Here is a 16,275-nt window from a genome sequence, read left to right on the forward strand (position 1 = left end):
GTGAGGACACACGTCTGGGACCTCCAACAGGTCCCAGACGTGCTCAATGGGACTGAGATCCGGGCTCTTTGATGACCATGGCAGAACACTGACATTCCTGTCTTGCTGGCAATCATGCACAGAACGAGCAGTATGGCTGGTGGCATTGTCATACTGGAGGGTCATGTCAGGATGAGCCTGCAGGAAGGGTTCCACATGAGGGAGGAGGATGTCTTCCCTGTAACACACAGCGTTGAGTTGGCCTGCAATGACAGCAAGCTCAGTCCAATGATGCTGTGACACACCGCCCCAGACCATGACGGACCCTCCACGTCCAAATCGATCCCGCTCCAGAGTACAGGCCTCAGTGTAACGCTCATTCCTTTGACGATAAATGCGAATCTGACCGTCACTCCTGGTGAGACAAAACCTCGACTTGTCAGTGAAGAGCACTTTTTGCAGGTCCTGTCTGGTTCAGCGACGATGGGTTTGTGCTCATAGGCGACGTTGTTGCCGGTGATGTCTGGGGAGGACCTGCCTTACAACAGGCCTACAAGCCCTCAGTCCAGCCTCTTTGTCTATTGTGGACAGCCTGAGCACTGATGGAGGGATTGTGCATTCCTGGTGTAACTCGGGCAGTTGTTGCCATCCTGTACCTGTTCTGCAGGTGTGATGTTCGGATGTACCGATCCTGTGCAGGTGTTGTTCCACTTGGTGTACCACAGCGAGGATGATCAGCTGTACGTCCTGTCTCCCTGTAGCACTGTTTTAGGTGTCTTAGGTGTCTCAGTACAGACATCAGTAATTTATTTCCCTGGCTACATCTGCAGTCCTCATGCCTCCTTGAAGCATGCTTAAAGCACGTTCATGTAGATGAGCAGGGAACCTGGGCATCTTTCCTTTGGTGTTTTTCAGAGTCAGTAGAAAGGCCTCTTTAGTGTCCTAAGTTTTCATAACTGTGACCTTAATTGCCTACCGTTTGTAAGCTGTTAGTGTCTTAACGACTGTTCCACAGGTGCATGTTCATTAATTGTTTGTGGTTCACTGATTGGGAAACAGTGTCTTCTGGCTGGGGGCAGTATTGAGTAGCTTGGATGAATAAGGTGCCCAGAGTAAACTGCCTGCTAATCAGTCCCAGTTGCTAATATATGCATATTATTAGTATATTTGCACAGAAAGCACTCTGAAGTTTCTAAAACTGTTTGAATGATGTCTGTGAGTATAACAGAACTCATATGGCAGGCAAAAACCTGAGAAAAAATCCAACCAGGAAGTGGGAAATATGAGGTTGGTCGATTTTCAACTCATTTCCTATTGAAAATACAGTGGGATATTGGTCATGTTGCACTTCCTAAGGCTTCCACTAGATGTAAACCGTCTTCAGAAACTTGTTTGAGGCTTCTACTCTGAAGGAGGGGCTCATAAGGGCTCTTTGAGTCAGTGGTCTGGCAGAGTGCCACAAACTCGTGACGCTCGTTCACGTGAGAGGTAGCTTGAGTTCCATTGCTTTTCTACAGACAAAGGAATTCTCCGGTTGGAACATTATTGAAGATTTATGTTAAAAACATCCTAAAGATTGATTCTATACATCATTTGGCATGTTTCTATGGACTGTAACGGAACTTTTTGACTTTTCGTCTGCTCGTGCGTCATGAAGTTGGATTACCGGGCTGAACGCGATAACAAAAAGGAGGAATTTGGACATAAATGATGGACATTATCGAACAAAACAAACATTTATTGCGGAACTGGGATTCCTGGGAGTGCATTCTGATGAAGATCATCAAAGGTAAGTTAATATTTATAATGTTATTTCTGACTTCTGTTGACTGCATAACATGGCGGATATCTTTTTGGCTTGTTTGGTCTCTGAGCACCATACTCAGATTATTACATGGTTTGCTGTTTCCGTAAAGCTTTTTTGAAATCTTACACAGCGGTTGCATTAAGGAGAAGTGTATCTAAAGTTCCATGTATAACACTTGTATTTTCATCAACATTTATAATGAGTATTTCTGTAAATTGATGTGGCTCTCTGCAAAATCACCGGATGTTTTTGGAACTACTGAACATAACGCGCCAATGTATAGTGAGATTTTTTTATATAAACTTTATCGAACAAAACATACATGTATTGTGTAAAATGAAGTCCTATGAGTTTCATCTGATGGAGATCATCAAAGGTTAGTGATTAATTCTATCTCTATTTTTGATTTTTGTCTGGAAAAATGGCTGGAAAATTACTGTGTTTTTCTGTGACTTGGACCTAACATAATCGTTTGTGGTGCTTTCGCTGTAAAGCCTATTTGAAATCGGGCACTGTGGTGGGATTAACAACTAGATTATCTTTAAAATGGTGTAATATACGTGCATGTTTGAGGAATTTTAATTATGAGATTTCTGTTGTTTGAATTTGGCGTCCTGCACCTTCACTGGCTGCTGTCATATCGATCCCGTTAGCCCTAACATCTGCTAACCATGTGTATGTGACAAATAAAATTTGATTTGATTTGATTTGAAGAAGTTACCCTTTACAATGAAGATCTGTTAAATTATTTTGATTTTTACGAATGATCTTTGAAAGACAGGGTCCTGAAAAAGGGACGTTTTTTTGTTGTTGCTGAGTTTAGGTTACAATGTTGCGCAAACTGTAAGCCCACTTCGACATTATTGGGTATTGTGTGTAGTCCATTGACAAGTACTCTCCATTTAAACCATTTTAAATTAATGTTGTAACACAACAAAATGTGGAAAAAGTCAAGGAGTGTAAATTTTCTAAAAGGCACTCTATATGGATGATGGCAGTTTGTTGTGCGGGAGGTCAATAATGCATGATATCTCACACATACACTCATCATCATTATCATCATGGTAATAATGTGGTTTGTGGCCAGGCTCCCTATGCTCATGATCCTGTTTCGTCGTGTGGTGTGTGCAGTCTACATCTACCATTTAGGGACCGCTATAAGGAAGCACAATGGCTTTGGAATACCAACGGTGTGGGCGCTGGCAGTTAAGATCCCACATTATCAAATCTCACACCAGACACCATACGGACTCTCTATCTCTACTGATTGTTGACCTCCCCCTCTGTACTTATACTCTCTCTCTCTCTCTCCTCTTCTCTCCTAGGTTCTGTGAGTCTGCAGTGTGGTGCAGAGGGGATGTGTACGTGCAGACCCAGTGTGACGGGGGAGAAGTGTGATACCTGTCAACCCGGCTTCCACTCGCTCAGCCCTGGTGGCTGCAGGTACGCATGACACACACACGCGTGCAGAAAATAAACAGACACTTTGAAGACAGAGGGAGCGTAATGGACCAATGCATTTAAAGATAATTATGTGTGCCTCTACCCTATGACCACATTCAGTTGGCCTCAAGATAGTGGAATGTTCAGATCTATTGAGTAGAACAGACATGCCTCTGACATGTAGAAAACATGATCATGTCAGCTTTATTCATTACATTACATTGTAGTACGTTGCTCCCTCCTGAACGCAACCCTGGATGGGAGTGTGTTAATGTTTAATGCACATATTAGTTATCGTGTGTATTTGCTTTGACATGCTGCAGTGGTTTTAGCCATGAAGCACATCCATACTGACACTAACCTAGGCTGTTTCAGTAGTGTTGAGGTTTACACCTGGAGCTGATCAGAATACCAAAGTTTGGAGCCTCTTCCAGTTTGCAACAATTCTACTGCTGTTGGTGCTAATTCATCACTATTGCTGCCTGCTACTATTAGCAATGCCATTGTTTTCAATGTCATTACTATCCCCTTGATACAGTAAACAGTCTCTACTCCTCTCTTACCACCAAATTGTTCCTACCGTGCCTCCTGCATTATGTACCAGCCTCTGTCTGTTGGACCTTAGTATTTGGCACAAATCCATTTCCTGGATTGCCTGGTGACTCAGGGTGCTGGAAATATTGATATTACAGCATGACCCATGTTTAAATCAAATCCAAATCCAATTTTATTGATCACATACGGTGAATAGAACAGATGTAGACTTTACAGTGAAATGCTTACTTACCAGCCCATTCCCAACAATGCAGAGTTAAAAAGTAAGACACATTTATGCTCAATAAAAAGGAAATAGTAACACAATAAAAACAATAATGAGGCTGTTTACAAGGAGATCCAGTACCGAGTCAATGTGCAGGGGTACGAGGGAGTTGAGGTAATTGAGGTAATACAACATGTACATGTGGGCAGGGGTTAAAGTGACTAGGCAATCAGGATATACACTGCTCAAAAAAATAAAGGGAACACTAAAATATCACATCCTTGATCTGAATGAATGAAATATTCTTATTAAATACTTTTTTCTTTACATAGTTGAATGTGCTGACAACAAAATCACACAAAAAATATCAATGGAAATCAAATGTATCAACCCATGGAGGTCTGGATTTGGAGTCACACTCAAAATTAAAGTGGAAAACCACTCTACAGGCTGATCCAACTTTGATGTAATGTCCTTAAAACAAGTCAAAATGAGGCTCAGTAGTGTGTGTGGCCTCCACGTGCCTGTATGACCTCCCTACAATGCCTGGGCATGCTCCTGATGAGGTGGCGGATGGTCTCCTGAGGGATCTCCTCCCAGATCTGGACTAAAGCATCCAACTCCTGGACAGTCTGTGGTGCAACGTGGCGTTGGTGGATGGAGCGAGACATGATGTCCCAGATGTGCTCGATTGGATTCAGGTCTGGGGAACGGGCAGGCCAGTCCATAGCATCAATGCCTTCCTCTTGCAGGAACTGCTGACACACTCCAGCCACATGAGGTCTAGCATTGTCTTGCATTAGGAGGAACCCAGGGCCAACCGCACCAGCATATGGTCTCACAAGGGGTCTGAGGATCTCATCTCGGTACCTAATGGCAGTCAGGCTACCTCTGGCGAGCACATGGAGGGCTGTGCGGCCCCCCAAAGAAATGTCACCCCACACCATGACTGACCCACCGCCAAACCGGTCATGCTGGAGGATGTTGCAGGCAGCAGAACGTTCTCCACGGCGTCTCCAGACTCTGTCACGTCTGTCACATGTGCTCAGTGTGAACTTGCTTTTGCCAGTGGCGAATTTGCCAATCTTGGGGTTCTCTGGCAAATGCCAAAGTCCTGCACGGTGTTGGGCTGTAAGCACAACCCCCACCTGTGGACGCCGGGCCCTCATACCACCCTCATGGAGTCTGTTTCTGACCGTTTGAGCAGACACATGCACATTTGTGGCCTGCTGGAGGTCATTTAGCAGGGCTCTGGCAGTGCTCCTCCCGCTCCTCCTTGCACAAAGGCGGAGGTAGCGGTCCTGCTGCTGGATTGTTGCCCTCCTACGGCCTCCTCCACGTCTCCTGATGTACTGGCCTGTCTCCTGGTAGCGCCTCCATGCTCTGGACACTACACTGACAGACACAGCAAACCTTCTTGCCACAGCTCGCATTGATGTGCCATCCTGGATGAGCTGCACTACCTGAGCCACTTGTGTGGGTTGTAGACTCCGTCTCATGCTACCACTAGAGTGAAAGCACCGCCAGCATTCAAAAGTGACCAAAACATCAGCCAGGAAGCATAGGAACTGAGAAGTGTTCTGTGGTCACCACCTGCAGAACCACTCCTTTATTGGGGGTGTCTTGCTAATTGCCTATAATTTCCACCTGTTGTCTATTCCATTTGCACAACAGCATGTGACATTTATTGTCATTCAGTGTTGCTTCCTAAGTGGACAGTTTGATTTCACAGAAGTGTGATTGACTTGGAGTTACATTGTGTTGTTTAAGTGTTCCCTTAATTTTTTGGAGCAGTGTATAATAAACAGAGTAGCAGCAGCATGTGAAGAGTGTGAAAGTGTGTCTATATATGTCAATATGCATGTGTGTGTGTTTTGTGTGTTTGAGCATATGTAGTGCCTGTGTGTTGGAGTGTGTCTTCATCCCTCTCTCCCGCTTCCTCCCTCTCCCTCCCAATCCTTCTCTCCTTCTTCCTGTCAATCCTTCTCTCCCTCTACCCCTCTCCCTCATTTCTCTCTCTCTCCATCCCTACCTCAGTCTTCCAGTGTTCTGTAGTAAAGTGTGGTGTGAATTATGCAGGCCAGTAGAGCAGAACAGAGTAAAAGCCTGCCCAGGGGATAATTGAATTATTCTTAATAGCAACCTCGTTAAAATATTGATTCTGTGTTACAGTTCTGGAGGAAAACAATCAATCAATGAAGATGATTAAACACGTTTCATAGAACAAAGCTTTTGATTGGCACAGCAGTGACCCCACTTAACCAATCACGGTCGTTGAATCAGGCTATTTTCAGCGTGTGTATGTGTGTGAAAAAGAGTAAGCGAAGACTAAACACCCCTTATCAGCATAATTAATCAAGGAAACAATGTGAATATTTTAGCAGACGCTCTTAATTAGGGTTAAGTGCCTTGCTCAAGGGCACATCAACAGATATTTTACCTAGTCAGCTCTGGGATTCTAACCAGCAACCTTCCGTTTACTGGCCCAACGTGCTTAACCGTTGGGCTACGTGCCGCCCCGCAATGTGTACACTGAAACAAAGAGTCACTCGACCAAATACTCAACCAAATATCTATTCCGACTTTCTCACCTATGTCTTAACCTAAGTGCCCCATGACGTTATGGCCGCGGTCATAACCAGTTTGACCTCTGGCTGAACATTGACCGTAATAGGATGTTGTTATCGTTTCTCCGCAGGTCGTGTGACTGTGAAACCAGGGGCAGTGTTGGCATCTGCTCTACGCTGGACGGCGGTTGTCACTGCAAGGACAGCGTGGAGGGACAGGCGTGTGACAGGTGGCTTTTGTATTGTGCTGTTCTTTCTCCAAAAAAAAAGATAATGGAAAAATAGGCATGTGACAGGTGACCCGTGATATGCTACTGTGTCACCTGAAATAACGTAATACGGTTACCACGGTAACCGTTTTTAGTATCTAGCTCTTTGTTCAGTTAACAATGGTAGCGAACATTTCATGTTGTTAGTACAGTGGAGTACTGGATTAAACCTTGATGCTGCCCGCTGCCATTGTTAAACAAAACATCCCTTGAAATTTTATGGCACCGCTCTTTGACAAACTGTTTTGAGTCGGCATGGTAACCCATTGAAAACAGGTTCATGATAACAGACAAGTACATTTGTCCCGGGATGATTACACACGGTGTAAATGGTAAAATGTAAACTTTTATTCATAGACAGTTAGGACACGTACAGTATCAACCAAGGACTATGGATGGAAATGAGCTAAATCTCATGTAATGGCATGTTGTACATCAGTTGAATACATTCCCTTTCCCTTCAAAATGTTGCTGAAAGGACTGCGGGGAACATGATTCTTTTAGACTTACTGTCTGTACCCAACCTTCTCTACACCCACATTTTAATCATTCTTCTTCTGCTCTCTAAGATTTACATGATTAGACTGACAAAACACAAACAAATCACGAGTTTGATATTAGCAAAATACGCAGCCATGAGACGATCCCCAGTGTTGAATTATTTTTGCTTGTTTTCTAGCTTGTTTATTTTTGTTGTGTTGTGTGTTATTTCATGCTCCGTTGAACAAGGACACTCTTTCCCCTGATGTGACTTACATAGTCCTGTTTCTGAACACCACCCACGCACATACACAGATCCCCCTCACGCACTCTTACATACACAAACGCACACACACCTCACTCCTCTACACACACAAACACACAACTTGTCTCTTCTACAGTCTCTCTGGAGGTTGTGTATCACAGTGTGAGATCAGCTGGGGGGGATTGGCCTCAGCTACCTCTCTATGCCCCAACACTGCAGCACAAACAGCAACACATGTTCACTTGGCAGATAGTCTCAAACGACCTGACTCACAGGGCCTAGTGATGCTCTCTGAACTTGCTCCACAATATGGAGAGATTAGCCCCACCAAGCTGCAGTGATGAAGCATATAATGACAATGTGTTTTGTGCGTGTGTGTGTGTGCGTGTGCGTGTGCGTGTGCGTGTGTGTGTGTGTGTGTGTGTGTGTGTGTGTGTGTGTGTGTGTGTGTGTGTGTGTGTGTGTGTGTGTGTGTGTGTGTGTGTGTGTGTGTGTGTGTGTGTGTGTGTGTGTGTGTGTGTGTGTGTGTGTGTGTGTGCGTGCGTGTGTGCGTTTGTGTGTTTGTGCAGGTGCAAGCCAGGCTCCTTCAACCTGCAGGAGAACAACCCAGCTGGCTGCACCTCATGTTTCTGCTTCGGACACTCATTGGCCTGCAGATCCTCCAATGACCATGCAGCTGTCAACATCACTTCTGACTTCCTTGAAGGTATTCAGCCAATCATGATTATCTTAAAAGTACTGACTTCAGCTAATAACTATTGGTGAATTGTGAACCCCTTATATTGTGGTTATCATCCTGAGTCATTCTGTCATGCACCCCTCTGCAGACCCAGACCGCTGGTCTGGACAGTTCTCTGGGGGACAGGAGTACCCTCTGCTGTGGAAGGAAGGTGAGGTCTACCTGCTACCACTCAGTGAGGAAGACCTGGGCTTCTACAGAGCTCCAGGTGAGAGGCACAGCCGAAACACACACACACGCACGCACACGCACGCACACACGCACACACACACACACACGCACGCACGCATGCACGCACACACACACACAGAGCTAATGTCAACTTTAGGTGAGATATCAGTAGAACCTGGAGTTTCTCCAGACCATATTACCTGACCAAGAAAAACTCTGGGCCCTAGAGTTTATATGAGAAGTGTGTGCGCTTCCGGGATTAGGAACAAATACATGAAGATTCTGCTTGAGCTCAGACATGTAAATATGTCAATCATATTATCGTCTGCCACCTATAATACCCTTGGCTTGTTACTTGAGATTATTGCTTTGTTTGATTGAACAATTCCCCATAGCGTTGCCCAATAAGGTCATAAACGGGTTAACTGCGACACCATTTTCTCACAGCAGACTCTTATCATGACCATTAGCATATAACATTTATAGCTGTCCCCGCTACAGGACTTAGGGGCTCTCTCTCTGGTTGCGTCCCAAATGTTACCCTATTCTCTATGGGCACTGGTCAAAAGTGGTACACCAAATAGGGAATAGTTTGCCATTTGGGACACAGCCTATGTAGCTGGAGCCCCATGAGAGAATAGGCCTGATGGAATTGGATGTCTTGGCCATGCTGGAAGAACAAACATGTGGAAATCAGCCTGCCTAAGCTCAAGGTGGCTACTCACTGCACCGAGGATCAAGCCTAGCGAATCAGCAGTCAACATAGATATAGAGAAACAGAAATAGTGGAAATCCCATTAACTACCAACACATCCTGCTGGTTTTATGTTCATTTAGACAGGCGTCTTTTTAAGAACCCAAGCATGAAAAGCCTTAGATCACAGAAGACGCCTGGGAGGGAAAATGACTGGGTCCGTTTCGGGGGATATATTTTGAGTTTCTTATATGTTGTTAAGTCAACTTGGATATGTTTAGACTGTTTATTTATTCACGTGTTTAGTTTGCTGTTTTCTTGAAGCTCGTCCATCACTCCAGTGTCTCAGAAGGCCACCACGTAGTGATTCGTGTTCAAGCCCGTCCCCTTATCTCTCCGGCACAGCACTTTGTTTGTGTTGTTTTGCAGCGTAGTAAAATATGGAGATCTATTGCCCCGCCGTTGCTTTTAATGATCTCATTTTCTCCCTGCCTTTTTTCCCTCATGTGTACAGTTACTTTAAAGATTAGAGCGGAGAGGCAGGCTGCAAAGGATATGCATAGGATTTCTCTCTCTCTTTCTTTCTCTGTTTGTGCAATAATCCTCCGGCAGCATTTCTCACTAAAGCGGAAGATAAATCTGAGTGACAATGCTCTGCTACCAAACAACACGGAGACAGAAAGCAATTTCTCTGATTCTTAGTAATCTATTTGTCGCCTATTTCCGTGCGTCTCTTTTTACGCCTGGCTATGTCTAGAATCAGATCAGGATGTGTCTTAGTGTAATGAGAACAGAGAGAAGTGTTGGGGATCGACGTGCTTCTAACCCGGCTTCCAGAAGCACCAGGCGACACTGCGGTGCCAAGGAACACAATCCTCGATATACAATGGAGGAAACTCAGGTCGGATTACTCGGAGCATCATACAGCGATGTTCAGCTGGAGTCTTTCAAAGAGATAGAGAAGGCTGTGAGGGAGTTACAGAGAGTGAAAGTGAAAAGCAAATTCATTTACCACCACACTTGTCCTCTTCCTCTTTGCCAAGAAAAGATTGCTGCTAGTTGACACCGAGTAGAAAGGTCACGTTCCTACGGCGACACAGCACTTGTCAACAGATTGAACACTTGAGTGAATCCTGCTGCCAGATTCTATCATAGATTCCAAGCCAAAACCACTTTCCTCAACAGCCTCTCTAATCACTGACATGGCAATTCAAGTTGCAGGCTTCTCCTCTCCAATCCTCCATGCTCAAGGGTCCAACAGGTAGCTAACACCCCTCATCCAGAACCAGCTACCTGTGCTTTAGTGTCTGACATGGTACAGGATCATATTCATTTCTACACTTTCTACATTCATTTCTAACCCCCCTAAATCCAAGGGGGGGGGGGTCTCCAAGAGAGGAAGGGACAGCACTAAAGGACTAGGGAGAGAAAAAGGGAGAGGGACAGTTTTCAGCATATGTCCTCTAGGCTGGATGTGAGCTGTAGAACGTTTATTACAAAATATCACCATGATCCCTAATTGAATGTGAGCCATAGAATGCTTAGGACAAACTTTCACCCTGATTGGATGTGAGCCCCAGAACTTTCCGGACAAACCAGCACCCTGATCCCTGATTGGATGTGAGCCCCAGAACATTCAGGACAAACCACCCACCCTGTTCCCTGATTGGATGTGAGCCCTATAACTTTCAGGACAAGCAACATCCTGATCCCTGATTGGATGTGAGTCCCAGCACATTCAGGACAATCCACTACCCTGATCCATGATTGGATGTGAGCCCCAGAACGTTCAGGACTAACCTTCCCCCTGATCCCTGATTGGATGTGTGTCCCAGAACGTTCAAGATCCCTGTGAAAGAAAATGTATTTACCACCACACTGATTGGGGTCAAGAACGTTCAGGAGACTCTATCACACCCACAAAGTAGATTACGTTGTTGGGGTCCGTTTCTTTTTTTAAACTGACATTGCATGTTTTACTAGGGTGCAGCATGGTCTAATAGATCCTGAATGTCTTTGTGCACCAGGTGGTGTAGTCTTTCTGCCTGTTATCCATGTAATCATGTCCCTAGCTATGCTGCACCTGTAGACCAATGGTTCCCAACTCTAGTCCTTGAGTATCTCCAACAGCGCACATTTGTGTCATAGTCCTGGGCAAGCACACCAGCTTGTCAACTAATCACCAGGCCCTCAATTAGTTCAATCAGGTGTTTTTTTTGTCCATGGCCACAACTCAAATGTGCTGTTGGGGGTAATGGAGGACTGGAGTTGGGAACCACTGCTACAGACGATGTAGAGCAGGTTACTGGATTCACACTTGGCCCAGTTTGGTCTCTCTCTCTCTCTCTCTCTCTCTCTCTCTCTCTCTCTCTCTCTCTCTCTCTCTCTCTCTCTCTCTGCTGGGTGAAGTTAGTTTGTCTGTTGAGATATTGTTGCACAGTGGTCGATGTAAGTTAGAGGCCTCCATGGGACTTAAAGTTGTTTGTTTGAAACGGTGGCTATCTAATTGAAATGGAGTTGATTTAATTGGTTTGGAGAGTCTAAACCCTCGATTGATCTCAGGGCTCCTCTACCATTCACTGGGGTGTCAGGCAAAGTGACGGGTACTTTGTGTGTCAGTGGAAGGAGGTCAGTCGTGGTTCAGGTTGAGCACACAACAGAGAAAAGAAAGTGAACAATGATTTCTTTTCACACTCAAAACACACACACACACACTCAACCATACACACAAACAGAAACACACACACTTACTGCTTTCACGCACGTCTTCTTAGTTCAATCAGAAACACTGTCATTCGGACTCACACAGAGGTCCACATTTAAAGCCGTTGTCTCTTTTCAATTACTCTCCTGTGATAAACCAATGAATACAAATCTATTCTAATGGTAGAATGCCATCGTGATGTGATCACAGTGAGAGTTCCAGTCACCTAGTGGGGTTCTGGGGGGGGAGTCATAATAAAACATTGGAGGACCAACCAGTGGGGGCAGCGCAGCGTCTTTCATCCTGTGAGATGACTTAATTTTCCTGCCTAATCCCACCATCAAACCCCTGTCGTGGAAATGTTTACACTCAAAGACAATATGAAATGAATAATTGTTATTTGTCAGCGCGCTGGAGAGGTTCCAACAAACGTAATGCACCACATGAGAGAGAGAGAGAGAGAGAGAGAGAGAGTGAGAGAGAGAGAGAGAGAGAGAGAGAGAGAGAGAGAGAGAGAGAGAGAGAGAGAGAGAGTGAGAGAGAGAGAGAGAGAGAGAGAGAGAGAGAGAGAGTGAGAGAGAGAGAGAGAGAGAGAGAGAGAGAGAGAGAGAGAGAGAGAGAGAGAGAGTGAGAGAGAGAGAGAGAGAGAGAGTGAGAGAGAGAGAGAGAGAGAGAGAGAGAGAGAGAGAGAGAGAGAGAGAGAGAGAGAGAGAGAGAGAGAGAGAGAGAGAGAGAGAGAGAGAGAGAGAGAGAGAGGAGAGAGAGAGGGAGAGAGAGGAGAGAGAGAGAGAGAGAGAGAGAGAGAGAGAGAGAGAGAGAGAGAGAGAGAGAGAGAGAGAGAGAGAGAGAGAGAGAGAGGAGAGAGGGAGAGAGAGAGAGGGAGAGAGAGGAGAGAGAGAGAGAGAGAGAGAGAGAGAGAGAGAGAGAGAGAGAGAGAGAGAGAGAGAGAGAGAGAGAGAGAGAGAGAGAGAGAGAGAGAGAGAGAGAGAGAGAGAGAGAGAGAGAGAGAGAGAGAGAGAGTGAGAGAGAGAAAGCAGTCCCAGCAGTTGTCTTATGTACGGCTACACACAGACAAGTTATATTTGTATGATTTAACATGAATAATTAATCATTAATCATTTTGTTTCATCCATGTGACAGACCAATACTGGTTTGTCACATGTGACAGACCAATACCTCACGAGGCTTCTTTCTCTCTAAGCTGAGACCTTGAAACGGAGATATCTTCGTTCGTTCTCAAAACAAGGTCTAGGCGTACTGCCAAGTTGCTGTTACTGATAGTGAGGATTTGTACAGTCAGAGACTTGCACGAACACAGAAATTGGTTTGTAGAACAGCAAATGAGTAGAACACAGAAATGAGTTATAAGAAAAGCACAAACATTAAAAATCCATTACACCCCCATTGGCACTTATGTAGATCTGAGAGGAGTGGATGAGTATAAGCAATATGGCAGTATCTACACCATGCCATCTGATTGGTTAGGTGGAAAATACACTATGTAACTTAATTACTCAAAATTCTTAGTTAAACACAAGTGCCTATGAATTGATTTGTGGTTGAGTGTCCCTGACGTTTTAAGGGTACCACGTGAACCACCTCTTGAATATCCAAAGCAAATAACAGTAAAACGCACAACAGTACCCACTAGTCAGACAATAGGGTCGGAGCAAGTCGGCCAAAAGCACATCAGCCCATATACCCAGCACATCAACCTGGGGCAGGTCAGGCAAAAACATGACAAATCTGCCCAGAGGGCAGTCATTCGGCGCCGAGCGGCGTGGTAGAGATGATAAGGGCTGGTCCTGGATTCAGATCAGGTGTGACTGTGAAGATAGTGGACAGCTGTGTGTGTGTGTGTGTGTGTGTGTGTGTGTGTGTGTGTGTGTGTGTGTGTGTGTGTGTGTGTGTGTGTGTGTGTGTGTGTGTGTGTGTGTGTGTGTGTGTGTGTGTGTGTGTGTGTGTGTGTGTGTGTGTGTGTATGTGTACTGCAGCCCTGACACCACCAGGATAGACCAGCATACATGACCCACACCATTACACTCAAAACACACTACCTCAGCCAGCCACACAGACTAACAGCGGGGGCTGCACTGTTGAAACACAGACCTGGGCTAAAATACTATTTAATTGAACCAATACACAGTATAAGTCCCAAAAGTGCAAGCCCAGTCAACCTCCGGGGAGGCTAAAGAAAATGCTCAAAGCGTTTGAAAGATTTCAAATAGTATTTGAATCCAGGGGCTCTATTCAATCAGCATCACGGAAGTTCAGTGTTACAACGTGACTGAAATTTGAAGGCAACGTCAGCGTGGTAGTGGAAAATGCATTCACGGTAAACGCTGCATATGTCGGTTCAATCCGAAATGACATTTACATTTCTATTGCGCAGTCTGTTGCTCTTCAGCGGCAAAGATTGAATAGAGCCCCAGGTCTGCTAGAGTATCATTCATACTGCGGCAGATTATGCAGTTGTGTATTGCCTTACTGAAAAACATCTGCCTTTTTTAAGGTGGATTCCTGTTTTTATTGCTGTAATCAATCTTGAATGATGAAATGCCAGTCCACCTTTCCTTATCTGTCATAGTGCTTCATTTTCACATATTTCTGTAAACAGGATCTTCTGCATCCTCCTCCTCACCCAACCATAACTCAAAATGTCGTTTTTTTCAGGGATAGTTCTTTTATTAAAGTGTATTTGGGATCCCTGGGTGCTGATCATTGCAGTGAGTGTGCTGGTTTGTAGAGTGTGTGCCTGTACATGCGCATGCGTGCGTGTGTGTGTAGCTCTTTGAAGTGGTGTTAATGTCCTGTAATGAGCCAGAGATAAGACGAAGGGTAATCACAGCCAGACTCCCACTGTGATCTCTGTGGGTTACAAGAGCCTTGGCCCGCACTCTCTCTCTCTCTCTCGCTCTCTCGCTCTCTCATATATATATATATATATAAACAACACCAAAAGCTCTCTCTCTCTCTCTCTCTCTCTCTCTCTCTCTCTCTCTCTCTCTCTCTCTCTCTCTCTCTCTCTCTCTCATTTATATATATATATATATAAACACCAAAAGCCAAAGCTCTCATTCAACACTTGTACCCCTTCCAGCATGTTTGTCAGATGGCGGGAAGCTGAACTTGAAACACACAAAGACTCTCTTTCTCTCTGACAGGATGTGAGATAGCTAAATGCCTGCATGGTTATCCCCTGACCCTTGATGTCTGCCTGCCTGTCTGTCTGTCTGCCTGTCTCCTCTCTCTCTGCTCCTGTAGAGAAGTTCCTGGGGAACCATCTCCTGAGCTATGGCCAGCTCCTCTCCCTGACCTTCACGGCCGAGGCCCAGTGCCTCCTCCCTCACAGTGTCACTGTGCTTCTGGAAGGATCTGGAATCACCCTGTCAGCTGACCTTTCACCCCAACCTGGACTTGTCCACCAGCCAGGCCTCGCTCCCCAGCACACCTTCACTCTCAGGTAAAACAAAATGGTGTGGGTGTGATATGTGTGCATAGCATGTGTTGACATGTATATAAAATACGACTATACACCTACTATTATGCTACTCTACATCATATAATCATATACAAATATGTAATATCCCTACTTACAGTACAGTGTATGAACCTCTGACTGCATGGATGAACAGCGTCATCTCCATGGCTGTATGATATTCATACATTCAGCTCATTAGAATATTTTGGGGCGTGGTTTACTCCACAGCTCTTTTTGTGCAGCCGGGAGTGAGAGCGTCATTCCCGTTTATCTAATATGTTGGGTTATGCCAAGTCATTTTATGACTGTGCTTAATGGTGGTGTTTTGTGAAAGGCTATTGTGTGGCTGTGTTAACTGAGAATGTTTTACTCTCACCTCGGAGACCCCCAGCTGTTCTCAAGGTTGATTCAACTTGTCAGCTGGTGCAATAACACTGAACTGAATAAATAAGTAAACCATTGTTCTTCAGAAGGATCTATAAAGAACCTTTCAGATTGTGAAAGGTTCTCTATAGAACCATTCTCCATTCTCCATAAAGAACCATTCTCCATAAAGATTCTATAAACAGCCATAAAACGGCCCCAAAAAGTGGAACACTTTATGGTGCTATGTAAAACCTTATTTAATGATCCTTTATAGAACATTAGGAAAGGGTTCTTTATAGTTCCATTTAGAACCTTATGAACATGGTTATTTATTGAACCTTCAAAAAAGGGTTTTACAGTATGTAGCACTGTAAAGGCTTCCTCCAAAGAACCCCTATCTGGGACTATTCAGTACTATTATTTTTAAGTGTGTACTATGGGAGCTTCCTTATGGCTTTGTGACAGACAGTGCTATGTCCTTTCTTGTGACTATGCATAATGAGTAATGAGTTCCCCCACAACCCCCAGCCTGGGTGAAGAGGGGACTTTG

General features: G+C 44.8%; 1 protein-coding gene across 1 annotated transcript in view; it reads left to right on the forward strand.

Moving 5' to 3' along the window:
• Window positions 1–16,275, forward strand: part of lamc3 (laminin, gamma 3) — a 221,498-nt gene that overhangs the window by 101,118 nt on the left and 104,105 nt on the right. The window contains exons 6-10 of the mRNA XM_020465728.2: window positions 3,112–3,229; window positions 6,688–6,786; window positions 8,140–8,276; window positions 8,398–8,517; window positions 15,143–15,341. Coding sequence (XP_020321317.1) covers window positions 3,112–3,229; window positions 6,688–6,786; window positions 8,140–8,276; window positions 8,398–8,517; window positions 15,143–15,341 — 673 coding nt within the window. The remainder of the gene's footprint in view (window positions 1–3,111; window positions 3,230–6,687; window positions 6,787–8,139; window positions 8,277–8,397; window positions 8,518–15,142; window positions 15,342–16,275) is intronic.

Source organism: Oncorhynchus kisutch, linkage group LG29 (assembly GCF_002021735.2).
Source record: "Oncorhynchus kisutch isolate 150728-3 linkage group LG29, Okis_V2, whole genome shotgun sequence".
Classification (NCBI taxonomy): domain Eukaryota; kingdom Metazoa; phylum Chordata; class Actinopteri; order Salmoniformes; family Salmonidae; genus Oncorhynchus; species Oncorhynchus kisutch.